Source organism: Notothenia rossii (genome assembly GCF_949606895.1).
Source record: "Notothenia rossii genome assembly, contig: scaffold_566, whole genome shotgun sequence".
NCBI classification, from domain to species: Eukaryota; Metazoa; Chordata; class Actinopteri; order Perciformes; family Nototheniidae; genus Notothenia; species Notothenia rossii.
Genome location: NW_027639591.1, coordinates 1 through 16,842, shown reverse-complemented (window position 1 = coordinate 16,842; position 16,842 = coordinate 1). Strand labels below are relative to the sequence as shown.

The window sequence follows — 16,842 nt, the reverse complement described above, 5'->3', positions numbered from 1 at the left end:
CTGAACATCAGCAGGAGAGGACTCTTTAAAGTAGAGACACTACATACTGATATACACCTGAACATCAGCAGGAGAGGACTCTTTAAAAGTAGAGACACTACATACTGATATACACCTGAACATCAGCAGGAGAGAACTCTTTAAAGTAGAGACACTTCATACTGATATACACCTGAACATCAGCAGGAGAGGACTCTTTAAAGTAGAGACACTACATACTGATATACACCTGAACATCAGCAGGAGAGACTCTTTAAAGTAGAGACACTACATACTGATATACACCTGAACATCAGCAGGAGAGGACTCTTTAAAGTAGAGACACTACATACTGATATACACCTGAACATCAGCAGGAGAGGACTCTTTAAAGTAGAGACACTACATACTGATATACACCTGAACATCAGCAGGAGAGGACTCTTTAAAGTAGAGACACTACATACTGATATACACCTGAACATCATCAGGAGAGGACTCTTTAAAGTAGAGACACTACATACTGATATACACCTGAACATCAGAAGGAGAGGACTCTTTAAAGTAGAGACACTACATACTGATATACACCTGAACATCAGCAGGAGAGGACTCTTTAAAGAAGAGACAACTACATACTGATATACACCTGAACATCAGCAGGAGAGGACTCTTTAAAGTAGAGACACTACATACTGATATACACCTGAACATCTGCAGGAGAGGACTCTTTAAAGTAGAGACACTACATACTGATATACACCTGAACATCAGCAGGAGAGGACTCTTTAAAGTAGAGACACTACATACTGATATACACCTGAACATCAGCAGGAGAGGACTCTTTAAAGTAGAGACACTACATACTAATATACACCTGAACATCAGCAGGAGAGGACTCTTTAAAGTAGAGACACCACATACTGATATACACCTGAACATCAGCAGGAGAGGACTCTTTAAAGTAGAGACACTACATACTGATATACACCTGAACATCAGCAGGAGAGGACTCTTTAAAGAAGAGACACTACATACTGATATACACCTGAACATCAGCAGGAGAGGACTCTTTAAAGTAGAGACACTACATACTGATATACACCTGAACATCAGCAGGAGAGGACTCTTTAAAGTAGAGACACTACATACTGATATACACCTGAACATCAGCAGGAGAGGACTCTTTAAAGTAGAGACACTACATACTGATATACACCTGAACATCAACAGGAGAGGAATCTTTAATATCAAAACACACAATTGGAATTTAAATAGTTGCAACAAATAAATGCAACTCAGAAAATAAAACCAGTGCATGTTTTAAAACAACTTAAAATTGGATGTCAATAACATTTTATGGAATTACAACCAGATAAAAGCTATTGAAGCTGCATGAGTTCTACAGGCGACGACTAAACATATCGTTTTAATGTCCTTCAATCTGGTCTCTAGCCCGATCAAGTTTGTGATAAAGGAAGTATGTTAGAACTAGTACTAAACATTGATCACATGAAAAATAATGACAAAAACAAGAGGGAAAATTGCATCTGAACTCCTTGTTCTTGAATGTGGCTACCATGGTTATTGCAGGTTATAGAGTATTAAACACGGTAATGCAAAGAGTGTACATATGACAGAGGTGAGATGAAGCAGTTCTTTCAAAGTCAATTTGCAGGAGGACTCAAAGAAGATGTGGCTCGAGGCTGAGGAATGTGGCACGATGCAAACACATTCCCCGCACGCAGATGAAATATCCTTTACATGAGTGTGTTTAAAGTGGTACGGCAGATAGGAGAGGAAAGGAACAATCTTTACGTTTCATTGCATTCACCAAACATCAGAAATTTTAAAGCCATTGAAAAGCGTGTTTCGATGAATTTGTGTCGCCAGCAATTTCTTCCCTAGACGTTTTCAAAACTATTAAAATATCATATTTTACAACTTATCAAACCATTTAAGTAACAACTGGCAATTGAACCCACATATTTGTTACCTAAAGTTCATATAAAAATATGTTTTTTAACATAATTCAAGGAGGAAGTAATAGTTTGACAGCCAACAGATTTCTATGGCAGCAAACATCCACCTGCTTTGTTGGATTTCTCTTAATCCTTAACAGCTCTGCTTAAACAGCTACCAAAGTTTGTAGATAGTGCTACGACAGATTACAAATGTCTCACAAATATGACACTTTCCAGTTATGTACAAAGAATCTAGAACAGAAATGTCCTCCCTCAGGCGGATAAACAGTCGATACCAATGTCTCACTTGGGTGTGAATGCTTAGCGGGCATTTATTCATCCACTAAAGTTCCTGCAGCGGCGTCGTCACGGCTGACACGGGGTCATTCCTGCTCGATCCTACGGACTGACTTTTCTGGGCCAAGTAGTCTTTATAGTTTCGGGTCAGGAGAGTGTAAAGAAATGGATTGATGCAGCTGTTCCCGTACGTCAGACACGTGACGAAGAAATTCACGTAATTATGCGCCGCCGGAGACAAAGCACTGAGGGACTCTGGAGAGAAGAGTTTGGCTAGCTGCCATCCCCAGAAAGGAAGGAAACACGCCCAGTATGCCACCACGATGCTGAAGATCATGGACACAACTTTCTGTTTGAGTCCTCTCCTGTGGGCAGAACGGCTGCTGTCTCCAAAACTAGCCTGAACCGCCCAGTAGCGGCTAGCTAGCCCCACATACAGCCCGACGATTATCAATCCAGGAACTAAAACACTGGTCAGAAACAGCACGGTGATGTAAGCCTTGAAGGCCTCATACGTCCACGTAGGGAAGCAGATCCTCTTCACCGTTCCACTCGCGGTCGGTTTCCCCTCTCGGAGGCGGATCATCACCATCATGGGGAGCGTTAGCACGAAAGCTAACCCCCAGATAACCCACGCAGCTAGCCTCCGTTTACGAGTCGAGGACTTGTGAGCGCTGAAAGGTCTCGCCACGGCACGGTAGCGTTCAAGGCTCATAGCGACCAGGATGAAGACGCTGGCGTGCATGGTGAGGAGGTCGAGGCTCAGCAGGATGCGACATCCCGCCTCTCCGAACAGCCAGTCGTGAGCGAAGTAAGTACAAACGACGAAGGGGATGGTGGACAAGTAGAGGAGATCCGCCAGAGCCAAGTTGACGATGTAAACGTACATCGAGCCATTTCTACGCAAGGCAGCCGATCGCGTGATGACGAGCGTGTACATGTTGCCCGCCACGCCCATGGCACACATGAACATCAGAGTTACACCAAGTAGAGATGTCACCCAAAGTCCACCACCCGTACCTCCACCACCACTACCGTCCTGAGTCCCTCCACTTTCAGCCCCTGGGCTCAGGACGAGGCCCAGCTGAGGAGTGATGGTGGCGTTGGTCGTGCAGTTCATGGCAGGTTCACAGATCCAAGGACATTGCATTCAATTTCAAAAGCTTTTCAAGTCTGTACGAACATGTCATGCTGCGAGGTGTAGAACAGATGGCTTCTGATAGAAAATACAGTAATTCCTTTTGAAAATTAGTCCCAAAACATGCCTGGAAAACAAACTTGTTCTCATAGAAAATACAGCAATTTCTTCCAGAACATTCAGGTAAAAACCTATTTGTATACAAACTTCTGTGAAGCAAAGAAACAGCATCGATATGCGATAGGTGACGTGAGTTTTAATCCAATCAGAAGACAATGCCAGCAGCTTCAGTGACGATTCGAAGGAGCTTCCAGTCGAGTGTGATCCCCGTAAATAATGCCCTCCACTCTCCAAAGTCGTGACAAAGTGCCGAGGCGAGCTTGAAGTCGACTTCAGTTGCTTAAGATTCCAGGGAGCGTCCTTATGGGGATTAGTTCAGTCACTTTCAATACATTTCTGACTACTCCGATAGCGTTGGATCATCAGCTGCATCATATCCAGTCCAGCTTCTTTTCTCCAGATTTCTACCTGAAGTGGAAGAGATCCTTTGCTTTACCCAAATGATCCATGTTGCCGCTTTCCCTCCGCTCGTCTTAACCTCCTTTGACCTCCATTACAGATGAAGCTCGGATCCATGAAAGTCCCCAGTTTGACAGAAGACCAAAGTGTTTGTGTTCTTTGGGGTTTTCATGGTCACTCTCCCTCCTTTTCTCTTCTCCGTCCTACCTCTTTCTCACCTGGGTGAAAACTGGCAAGGACCTACAGATTTATGAGGCATTCCTCTCCGGCCTCTGTAGTTTGAAACCCCCAGAAACCACCGGTGGGGGAAGTCGTCCACAACCACACACACTTGCCTATACACAACATAATAGAGAACGTTTTATTTGAGCTTGTTTTAGATGTACAACTTCTTAATTTGAACCTCATCTTCACAACTTGTTAGAACCTACTTCACCTGCTTTCTCTGTGAATTGAAGAGTGTGAAATAATCTTAAATCTGTATATGTTTATGGTGTAGGAAATGTCACTTTCCAATATAATAATAATAATAATAGGATTCAAGAAATGCATTAGGGCCCGGAATAAAGTTTGTTTAAAAATGTCTAAATTTGTGCACAAATCCGTACAGAGATTCCTCGACAACTTCCAGAAGAAATATTTATTTTATTATTCATAATCAATATGTTCATGTGTCAGCCAGCCATGCTCAAGCATAGAAATGCCTTAACCCTTGTGTTGTGTTCGAAAGCTGTTACCGGTCATGGTGTTCGCCGGTCACATTCTGACCCATGATTTATCTCAGTCCAAAACACTCAAAGATAATGTCTATCATCCAATATTGTGTTATCTACATCATGACTAACTTATTATGCATTCATAAACGTACAATCCTGTTGTAATTTTATTTTAAGGCCCCAAAAAACATTACACCACATATTTAAGTATAAAATTATATTTCCTAGTGAAGACGGTGGATCGTTATCTGACTATAGACTACTATTAGAATACAATACAAAGTTTTAAATTATTGTTACAGTGGATGAAGGTGGGGGGGGGGGGGGGGGGGGTGTCTAAAGTCAAAGATGAATCTTGATTGGGCCAAATTTGACCTTGAGTCACCCACAACAATTCTGCTGGGTCTCCCCAGACCCCAACACCAAATTATACATTTTTTAGAGACCTTCAAACTTGGCTAAAATTATCAAAATCAGTTTTGAAGTGTTTATATATCTGTGGGGGAAATCATGAAGCCTTGTTCTGATAAAAAAAACTAGAGCGTAGTTATTATATAGTTTGGACTTGAAACGGGTCAACATAAGGGTTACAAAAGACACCAAGTCAATACCCAAAGGGCGTACCTCTTTAGCCACAACATAGAAAAGAAAAACTCCAGTGAAAAAAGGAAAACATTTGACCTGAAACATTGATTGTTTTAACAAAGATTTAGTGATGGTATGGGTTGCCACACGGAGGCACTGTTAGACCATGCAATGTCTTAAAGTGCTTACAGCTCGATCATCTTCAACAGGCATACTCGTTCAAAAACTACTGCAAACAAAAGTTGTCTTACAAAATCATGAAAGCCATTCATGATGCAAACTGTACAGGTAGTGTGTCTGAAGATATTAAGTTGGTTAGAACATCTCTGTGTCCTTTGTGAACAAAAACAGAACACTATGCAGCATGCTTCAGCGCTAGCTCATGAACTGGACTGCTTTATATTTGATACATGAAAATAAATCAATGAATAAAATTGGTTTTATTAAAAATCCCAGACTGAAGAAACCTGTCCTGTTGATGGTCGCCTTTTTTTATTAACCAATCAGAGTACACTAAGATAACATACTTAATACAAGAGGACCCATTTGCCTTTAAAAGCTGCACCGTGCATGCATGTGATTACGTGATTAACAGTAGGAAGCAACGCAACATTGATATTGGTGATTTGGGCAATGGATTTGTTAGGCTTAGGGTCAGACCAAAACTTTTAGTATCTTTTACCCCTACAAAAATGTGAGCAAAACTAAATCAAATACCGGTCGTATTTCAATTTGTTTCACTAGATATCTTATTTAAATGTACCAATGAATATTGCCTCGGTCCTCTTGTTTGGATATCTGCCCCCAAAGGGCAGCGTTGGGACTTGGAAGATGCTCCAGTGTGGTGATATTAGTGAGGAAGGTCGTGCAGAACAGAGTCTGGAGGGCGATGGATGAGAGGAGATGATCCACAGGCGGTCCATCAATGCCTGTGTTTGAACAAGGCTTCCACTTGAACACAAAACAGAGTCCAAAGTTAGAACAAAACCCCTCCAATGCAGACTATTCAGTATACCCTAAACCAGGGCTATTCAATTGGCGGCCCCCGGGGTGATATTTACTTGCCCTTTGAGTATAATGTTAAAAAGTAAAAAAAAATGTTTAAAGAATTTTTGTTTGGTTTGTTTTGGGCCTTTATTCCAGAGGGTGTTAAATTGAGAGATAGAGGGAAAGACATTGCCTAAAAACTTCGGCGGGCTCGGGTTTCGAACCCACCTACTAGCTACTGTAGTGACAACTCCTGTCATTGATTGCATCTCTGCGTGAATGATTAGATAATTTCACCTAAATTAAATCATATTAAATGATGTTGATGGTTAAATCAGCTTCACATGTCAGCCTACTGAGTTCTGAACTTGCCATTTAGATCTAGAAAGGCCTTGGGGCTATGTTGTTTGATTCCAACACAATACATGCACTCCACTATGCTGTTGTAGTATTTACTGTATCTGAAGCTCTTGATATGATTGCTCATATTTCAAGCCATCTTTTTCCCAGCCCCTTGCTTTGGATAATTTTCATCAACCGGCCCCATTCCAAACTAATTGAATAGCCCTGCCCTAGACCCTAACCCTGTTTAGTCCTTTTCTTGCAGTACATAAGAAATGTATCGGACTGCACAGCTCTTTAACACAAGACGGGAAACAAAAGATTATCCATCATTATGATTAATTTGAAGGCCAAACATTTGGTTTTATGGCTGAGCTAGTGACACAGTTCTAGGGTTCCTTATATGGGTTGTTGAATTTGTCTAAAGATGTGGCACTTTGAGTAAAATATCTTTAAAAGTATTGACAACAAATCTTGTATTGACATTCCCGTTTTTTTGGAAAATGTATTATAATGAGTTTGTTGATGACTTATCCCTTATCACGATTAGATGTTAGATATTATTGCATAAAAAATATATATCTGGACAACACATTTCATTAGTAAATAAAGGAGGCTAACATGCTAAACAAGAACATCTGTAAGCATTACCTGCTATGCTTCATCATGTAAACAGTCAAGGTGAGAGATTTAGCATTGCAACCACTATATTTAACTGCTAAGGATGAAGAAGTCATTTAATTTGTGCGCTGAATAATATTAGAGTTGAGGGCCAATTCATTTTTGTGGGTATTAAGTACCGTAATTTTCGGACTATAAGCCGCGCCTTTTCCCCTATTTTTCGACGCTGCGGTTTATATAACGATGCGGCTAATCTATGGATTTTTACAGCTAACAGCCAACACCTTTAACTCTATGGGCTCTATGGCCGGTCCGCGGACCCCCACCTTTAAGCGGCGGGTTCCAGCCGAGGCCGGAAAAGAGTGAGACAGGTAGCGCGCAAAAGTAAAAGTGGAACCGAGAGTGGTAGGCCTATGTCGCTGCTGCGGCTTATATTCAGGTGCGGTTTATAGTCCGAAAATTACGGTATTTGGTAGTACCCCTGTGAAGCAGAGTAGCTATTGGATGTAAACAAAAGCTAAAGGTATTTAAAACAAAAGTAATCAGGAGCTTATTATAAAAGCTAACAACTAATTTATATTTATTGAATATCAAAAAGTTCTTCACTCTTACTTGTGTACTCCTGAGGGGACATCACAGCATTCATGACGTCATTGAAGTGTTTCAGCCACTCCTGCTGGTCGCTCTCTGACTCGCAGGTGAACAGGAAGCCGCGGTCGGGCGTTTCTATGGTGACGCCGTGCTGCCAGGCGCCGTTGCAGTGTGTGCCGGGGGGCAGGCCGGGCGAGGCGCTGTACCCGTGGTCCTTGTTCCCCAAAAACACCTCACCTTTGGCAAAGGCGTCCTTCAAAGAAAGGGGAAAGGGGATATTTTTTCATTTGTATTTTTTCCGTTCATATACACAACTTAATGTATAACAATTATTTACAAGACATGTCTCTATAAACACACCGTACCCAAAAGGGAGCAGGGAGAAGAAAATAATCTTATATTACCTGCCCCTTTCTCAAAAATAAAAATAAATAGAAATCGATGGTCTGTCCTTCATATGTTCTTATTCACAGCCAAACATAACAGTATTGTAGGAAAATAAGAGAGACACAAAAACGTACAAAAAAAATACTTAGTTCCCAATTGACAGTTAACGGAAAGAAACAAAACAAAAAAACAACACATGTACAAGGAAAAGGAAAAGTGCAACATCCTCATCTGAGTCCTACTGGAGTATGAACATAGGTCAGCTGAAGACTTTGGAATACAGGGAAGTGTCATCAAAAAATACCACACAGTGTCTACATTTGTGTAAATGCGTTTTAATGCAAAGTATGGCAAAATGCACCATGAGTAAAACTACATATTTGTAGTTTGTAAATTTAAATGTTCTAGTGTAATTATGTACATTGACATTTAATTAAAAAAAAGCAGTGCATTGTCATTGTTGCTACAGTACATCTGCTATTGTCACTGCTTTGAATGATTTGTCTCTATTTTTATTACAGCAGTGAGAGATGCCAACGACATCTAGTTCTAACTATGTTCGATCACAATAAAGACATCATATTATATGACCCGGATGGTGCCCTCCCATCTTGGCAACGTAACGGCCCCTAAACACGGCGGCGTGCGTTGCCGCTTCAACGCTTCTGCCCATTCACTTTGAATGGGGTGACGTCACGATTCGCCGAACTGCATTGTGGGAGCAAAGCGTAGCTTCTCTCGCGGTGCTCGCTGCAAAAGTAGAGCAATGTTCTACTTTTGCCGCCTCAACGGAGGCGTCAGCCAATCGAATCATATGCCAGTCCAAGCTCTAGCCAAACCGTGTGCTTGTGTGTCTGCGGCGGGAGATTCATGTGATTGGTTGGTCGAGTTTCAGCCCCCCCCTCCGGCAAGCGACAACGCACGCCGCCGTGTGTAGGGGCCGTAACTGAAGTTGAAGCAACACAACATTATTCAAATATACACTTTTGTTCTATATTCTATAAACGTACCATTATACTAGTGTCGGAAAGAGGCCACCGAACATTTTACTTGATGAATTGAACCGTCTTTAATAACTAGCTACTACGCACGATAACGTCGCTAGCTTGCTCCTGTAGCTAACAGCGGTGATCAACGCTTCTTGTGAGGGCACAGACAACGCTACCTGGTCCAACTTCACACACTGTGCAAATGTTCACAGTATGAAATGGCAGTGTACTGAATTGACACATCATGAGTGTTGTTTTTCTTTAGTTTAAGGCTACTTTCAGCTCTCAAACAACGTTGTCAGCCTTGCTAGCTGCGTAGCTTTTTTTGGATTGCTAGGTCAGAGCACCTCTTTGGTCCAGACTGAAATTCCTCTAATTTTCAGTTTAATAATACAACTGAAAACCCAGCTTTATGGTTACAACGTGTAATCTTATACTTTTTTGGTAATGTAGGCCTATGTCTAAATAAATTCTAGACAGATTATTTCCTTGCATATTTACATGTTGTTAGCCTTTTTTCCAGAGGACATTCAGCATTTTCCCTTGAATGTAACTACTGCATGATCATCTTTAAAACAATTACCTCTGATGTGTTATAACCACAAGCTGACACTGCTTAAACATCTCAAATGCATCTCCCTTTGTCCTCAGAAAGTCTGAGCAAATGGCATACACAGTGCCTCATTGTAAACCCAGCATCAAACATACATTATTCAGACATTATCTCAGGGATCAAATGACACTCGCTTTGAGCCTCCTCCACATATTCCCAACTTCACTAGACTTCCTCTTCCTTTCATCTACCAGTTTTTCTTGTGTTACACTCTCAGGGGAAGTTGGACATTTCGGTCACCTATAATGATTGCACCTCTCCATTGAACTATTGCATCAGCTGAGCTAATCATGCTAGGCTATCTGATCTGCATTTAGCCAAGTGTTGGGCAATCTGTGCCGCCCCCTCTGAAGGAAAGTCTCGGTGATAAAAACTGTGAGTCAGAATCTAACTTTCACAATGTCTCAAGCACCAATATCAGATAAAGACATAGAGCTGTCTGTGGAAGTTCCCAGTGTAGTTTACAGCGTTAAGCAACTCTAAATAATTAGCGTTTCACTTCCTTTTAAGGCCATCTATACAGCAGGCCATGGCAAAAGGCCACATGTAAACAAGGTTATGTACGGATGATAGCATCTTACTTTACATCAGACACTCCCCACTGAGTCATGCTTAATGTCCCCCCTCCTCCCACTCTGCATGATACTTATTTATATTATTTTATATGAGACTCGGGTTACAAATATGACTTAAGAAGCAACTAGACAAAATGAATACAAAAATGACGTGTGAGTTTCGACTCGACTTTAGTGCCCAAATATTAAAACATGGGTTATTATAAACTCTGGACTTTACTTCTGTTTTTACTTGGAACTAGTCCGTCTTAACTTGGGTTTACTCACTCTTGAGTTAGGACTTCCCATTCTTGACGTGGGCAACTTTGGACTAGTCTATCATGTCTTGGGACTTGTATGTCTTTAATTAGGACTTGTATTTCTTTAAATTTGAACTTGTAAGTGAGGAGCCATTTCTCTAGACTTACTTACTTGAGACAATTCTGTCTTTACTTGGGACTTTTCTGTCTTGATTTGGGACTTTAGTCTGTCTCGACTTGCGACTAGTCTGTCTTGATTTGGGACTAGTCTGTCTTGACTTGGGACTAGTCTGTCTTGATTTGGGACTAGTCTGTCTCGACTTGCGACTAGTCTGTCTTGATTTGGGACTAGTCTGTCTTGACTTGGGACTAGTCTGTCTTGACTTGGGACTAGTCTGTCTTGACTTGGGACTAGTCTGTCTCGACTTGGGACTAATCTGTCTCGACTTGGGACTATAGTATGTCTTGATTTGGGACTAGTCTGTCTCGACTTGCGACTAGTCTGTCTTGATTTGGGACTAGTCTGTCTCGACTTGCGACTAGTCTGTCTTGATTTGGGACTAGTCTGTCTTGACTTGGGACTAGTCTGTCTTGACTTGGGACTAGTCTGTCTTGACTTGGGACTAGTCTGTCTTGACTTGGGACTAGTCTGTCTCGACTTGGGACTAATCTGTCTCGACTTGGGACTATAGTATGTCTTGATTTGGGACTAGTCTGTCTTGACTTGGGACTAGTCTGTCTCGACTTGGGACTATAGTATGTCTTGATTTGGGACTAGTCTGTCTCGACTTGCGACTAGTCTGTCTTGATTTGGGACTAGTCTGTCTCGACTTGCGACTAGTCTGTCTTGATTTGGGACTAGTCTGTCTTGACTTGGGACTAGTCTGTCTTGACTTGGGACTAGTCTGTCTTGACTTGGGACTAGTCTGTCTCGACTTGGGACTAATCTGTCTCGACTTGGGACTATAGTATGTCTTGATTTGGGACTAGTCTGTCTTGACTTGGGACTAGTCTGTCTCGACTTGGGACTATAGTATGTCTTGATTTGGGACTAGTCTGTCTTGACTTGGGACTAGTCTGTCTTGACTTGGGACTAGTCTGTCTTGACTTGGGACTAGTCTGTCTCGACTTGGGACTAATCTGTCTCGACTTGGGACTATAGTATGTCTTGATTTGGGACTAGTCTGTCTTGACTTGGGACTAGTCTGTCTTGACTTGGGACTAGTCTGTCTCGACTTGGGACTATAGTATGTCTTGATTTGGGACTAGTCTGTCTTGACTTGGGACTAGTCTGTCTCGACTTGGGACTATAGTATGTCTTGATTTGGGACTAGTCTGTCTTGACTTGCGACTAGTCTGTCTTGACTTGGGACTATAGTATGTCTTGATTTGGGACTAGTCTGTCTTGACTTGGGACTAGTCTGTCTCGACTTGGGACTATAGTATGTCTTGACTTGGGACTAGTCTGTCTCGACTTGGGACTATAGTATGTCTTGATTTGGGACTAGTCTGTCTCGACTTGGGACTAGTCTGTCTTGACTTGCGACTAGTCTGTCTTGACTTGGGACTATAGTATGTCTTTACTTGAGACAATAGTCCAGGGATGGGCAAATGTATCAGCCCAGTCTCAGGGCATTTTGTGTCATAGCCACTAAAATTAATGTAATCTATTGATTCGTGTTCACCAAAACGATTTTCGCATTTTTTTCGTGTCACACAGAAAGATTTTAAAAGCAATGTATTTCTATTGGTAGCATGTTTCGTGTGCACCACGTGTTTTTGTCCGGTCGGGTCTTGGAAGACCGGAAGCTGTGTGGTTCATAAAAACATATCTTACCCTAAGCCTATCCCTATCCCTTTTATTTTAAATTGTATAATGTCTGAGTTTTTTGCCGTCCGCAAGGAAAAGAAATGGCTCAGAGCCTCAGAATACTGACATCTGTATCTTTGTCATATTGTTTTCCTTCTAAATTTGTTATTATTTGGTGCAGGCACGAAACATGTAGTTACCAATAGAAATACATTGCTTCTAAAATCGTTCTGTGTCAGAATACTGAAATCTGTATTTTTTAAAATCAGTTTTTCCTTCTAATTTGTTATCATTTACATTGCTTTTAAAATCGTTGGTGAACACGAATCAATAGATTACAAATCGTGTTGGTGAACACGAATTGCCGTGAGACTGTGTTGAATATATATATATATATATGTTCCTTGTAGTACTGATACCGTCCACTAGACTCCTAGTTACGTCGCAAGCTGCGTACATGATTTCGTTCGGCATCCAAATACCGCAAAATAATCTGTGACGCGTTTGTGTGTATTGTGTTTGTTTCCCGGGGAGACGCCAGCTGTTGTTATGCCTGCTGTGACGTTAAGTTGCCTCTTGTAATTATGCCGTTACAAGCTTCAAAGTTGTATTTATCATCTGAATTTGGCGAAACAAGTTTAATATTCTAAAAACCAAGACTTTGTTTATTTGAAATCAGATGAAAACAAACTGTCACGGACCCTGCCGTGTCATCAATGATTACTCTACGCTTTTCATTCATAATTTCAGCGGGAGGGAGGGGGAGTGGCGCTGAGGAACAGCCGAGTGCGGGCTGACAGGTGTCTGTGTGGACACTCCCCTTATTGTGCGTCAGCAGAGACTGGCTACAAGTGTTTTAGGTTCAAGTTAGACAACTAATGTCTGGGTTAGTGTTCATGACTTCATGTTTATGTCATCTTAATGGTTCATCTCAATGCACACACATTTTGAATTCAGTTTCAGAGTGTTAGTGTTAGTGTAACTACTAACCTGTTCAATACAAACATGCCACTTGTAACATTAAATAACATTTGTGTGAATGAAGATGTCAGACTTAGTATATATATTAATAATTACATACAATACATGGAATTTGTGTGTGTGTGTTCCAGGGGAATCTGCGGCCCCCTGGTGGCCAGTACATCAATTACGTGGCCCCCACAACCATCCAAGTTGCCCATCTCTGCTGTGGTCTATCTTTACTTGACACTATAGTGACTATATACTGTAGTCCAGTGGTTCTCAAACTTTTTCTGTCAGGCCCCCCCCTTTGGAGAAAAAAAAAAGTCGGGCCCCCCCCAACACAAATAGTCAGGCTCAGTGGCGGCGCCAGAGATTTATTTTGGGGGTGCTGTGGGGTAGCTTGACGTTTCATAGAGGGTGCTCAAACATTTAGGGTTTCCCATTAATGTACTGGGCGCTACAGTGGAATTTTCTACTGCAACACTCCCCACACATATACACAGTGTGACTGTTACAATGAAGGCTCGATATCAGCTCACGGCATATAGGTGTAAGCAGGGGTCAAGTGCTATTTTTATAGTTGGTGTGTGGACCTCACATAGGGGGGTCCGGGGGCAAGCTCAACACCCATTTGAAACAGAACTGTAACCAGATTTACTTTTTCTTTATGGATATTTTACAAGTCACCCTTTTAAACTTTATTCTTTTTTTACTGTCATATAGTATTTCATACCTGTTTTTAGTTTATTCTCTTATTTTTTTATAACTATAACGATCATGTAAACGTGTGCCTCAGAAATAATTGTTTACATTCATGGTGACCAAACCGTTTGAGACCCACAGAGATAACACTGAGAGTCCTTTAGCTCACTGAGCCTCTCAGTCTGACAGGAGAGGACTCTCCTCCACTTTGTTGTTGAAAAAACTCCTTATATCCGTTAGCGTAGCTCGCTAGCACCAGAAGCTAACAACAACGATCTCCGGTACCGGTGCGCTCTCTCTCTCTCGCTCGCTCGCGCACATGCACACAAAATGGCTCGTTCCACACACACAGAGCCGAGCTTTAATGAAACACAGAGACCCAGACATAATAGTACTGTATCATATTATTTTCGAATCAATAATCTTTCAAAATATGATTTTTTTTCTTTTAATATATATTTTTTAATAACCATTTTTCCTCCTGGTCTCTTGCGCCCCCCTGTCATGCCTCTGCCCCCCACTTTGAGAACCACTGGTATAGTCTGACTTGACTTGAGACTATAGTCTGACTTTACTTGGGACTAGTCTGTGATTACTTTGGACACATCATTCTTGAATTGGGACTTGTCCGTCTCGATTTTGGACTTGAGACTTAATTATGATTTGCAAGTTTGTTCCCAGCTCTGCATCATACAGTAGCATTGTTGATGGTAGGTTGGGATCAGGAAAAGGAACAAAAGTACCATAGTCTTTCTTTACTTGAGACGTGTCTGTCTTTGTTTGGGACTTGTCTGTGATTACTTTGGACCTATCATTCTTGTCTTTGGACTTAATTGGGATTTTAGCAAAGCTTTCCCTTGGTCCCACCTTTGCGTTGTATCGACGTAGGCCTAAATATAAACTGACACACTGAAGTCTCTGTGATGTGTGTAGGTGTGTGAACAGATGCCATACCAGAGGATCTTTGAAGTACATGAGTCTCCTCTGGTCCAGAGTGAACCAGCGCTTCTTGAAGCCTTCTGTATGCTGTAAGGAGAGACGAGGAACAGACAGTCAGACAGAGAGACAGAGAAACACTGAGAGAGACACAAGGCAGTATTGTAAAAGCACTGGAGGTGTTGTGTGTCTCGCTTTTAATTAAATAGGTGAGTCATACCGTCTTCCTCATCTTTTTAACTTGACTTTTTGGTATGAGGGATTCGTGATTCACGCTTTCCTGCTACTTTGTGTCAGACTATTGATTATTAAAGTGGCGGTGGCTGCAGATAATGATCATCTATATAAAAAAAGATATCAATCAGGGAAATTGCATTTGATTCATTTCTACTGGACAGTTGTTTCAGCAATATAATACACTTGTTTGGATTAATGCAATATTTAAAAATAGAAAATAGATGGAAACCCTGACAAAAAAGCAATGATTGTGTGCTACAGGGATTTGTATTCATGTTTAACTTGACTGATACTGAATCTCTTTGCAGACTAATTCAACCACTTGGTCAAGAATACTTTCCTTTTTATAAATCAGTACTTAGCATTCCTTTATAAATGTCCATTGAGCATTACAAGTGCTACATTTTATATCAGGATGTTCTGCTTGTGCTTCATACCAACACTGTCTGAATGTTTGTGAGGCATAACACTGAATTCAAAATGTCAACATTGAAAGTTGAACTCATTTCAGCAGATCCCCCTGAAAGCTATTGAATAAAATGTTACGCCTTCTGAGAGTTTACTGGAGCAGCTTTAGAGAGCCGAGCTTTGAACAAAAAGGAAGCTCAGGTCCCAATGCAGCCGAAGAGTCTTCATAGAAGTGTTTGATTTCCTCGTAGCAAACAGTCGTCTGTGACTCCTTCCCCAAATATGTCTCATAGGTGCGCGAGGAAATGAATGATGACGTTCGTTTAGCGAATCGTCCCAAAGCGGTGAGTTAGTGGCTCCTTTCATCTCACCGCCTGACACACAGAGATTAAACTGAGAGTGTGTCTGAATACTGAAGCGGCTGTTTCCTCGAGGATCAGGTTACTGTGTGTGTAGCTGATGCCTCTTTGTGTGTTCCAACATATGTCTGCATTTTATTGCAGAGTCCTCTCCTGCTGATGTTCACGTGTATATCAGTATGTAGTGTCTCTACTTTAAAGAGTCCTCTCCTGCTGATGTTCAGGTGTATATCAGTATGTAGTGTCTCTACTTTAAAGAGTCCTCTCCTGCTGATGTTCAGGTGTATATCAGTATTTAGTGTCTCTACTTTAAAGAGTCCTCCCCTGCTGATGTTCAGGTGTATATCAGTGTGTAGTGTCTCTACTTTAAAGAGTCCTCTCCTGTTGATGTTCAGGTGTATATCAGTATGTAGTGTCTCTACTTTAAAGAGTCCTCTCCTGCTGATGTTCAGGTGTATATCAGTGTGTAGTGTCTCTACTTTAAAGAGTCCTCTCCTGCTGATGTTCAGGTGTATATCAGTATGTAGTGTCTCTACTTTAAAGAGTCCTCTCCTGCTGATGTTCAGGTGTATATCAGTATGTAGTGTCTCTACTTTAAAGAGTCCTCTCCTGCTGATGTTCAGGTGTATATCAGTATGTAGTGTCTCTACTTTAAAGAGTCCTCTCCTGCTGATGTTCAGGTGTATATCAGTGTGTAGTGTCTCTACTTTAAAGAGTCCTCTCCTGCTGATGTTCAGGTGTATATCAGTATGTAGTGTCTCTACTTTAAAGAGTCCTCTCTGCTGATGTTCAGGTGTATATCAGTATGTAGTGTCTCTACTTTAAAGAGTCCTCTCCTGCTGATGTTCAGGTGTATATCAGTATGTAGTGTCTCTACTTTAAAGA

General features: G+C 41.4%; 2 protein-coding genes across 2 annotated transcripts; both read right to left on the bottom strand.

Annotated features, from left to right (window-relative positions):
• Nucleotides 1-1,227: 1,227 nt before the first annotated feature.
• uts2r4 (urotensin-2 receptor 4) lies at nucleotides 1,228-4,935 on the bottom strand. The gene has a single exon (XM_079695900.1). The coding sequence runs from the start codon at nucleotides 3,388-3,390 to the stop codon at nucleotides 2,287-2,289; it is 1,104 nt and encodes a 367-aa protein (XP_079552026.1). The 5' UTR covers nucleotides 3,391-4,935; the 3' UTR covers nucleotides 1,228-2,286.
• Nucleotides 4,936-5,306: 371 nt separating this feature from the next.
• LOC307027617 (arf-GAP with dual PH domain-containing protein 1-like) lies at nucleotides 5,307-15,095 on the bottom strand. The gene is made up of 3 exons (XM_079695901.1): nucleotides 14,972-15,095; nucleotides 7,761-7,992; nucleotides 5,307-6,149 (listed from the first exon to the last, which is right to left on the bottom strand). Exons 1-3 carry the CDS (start codon nucleotides 14,990-14,992, stop codon nucleotides 6,121-6,123), a joined length of 282 nt encoding a protein of 93 aa, XP_079552027.1. The 5' UTR covers nucleotides 14,993-15,095; the 3' UTR covers nucleotides 5,307-6,120.
• Between the last annotated feature and the right edge of the window lie 1,747 nt (nucleotides 15,096-16,842).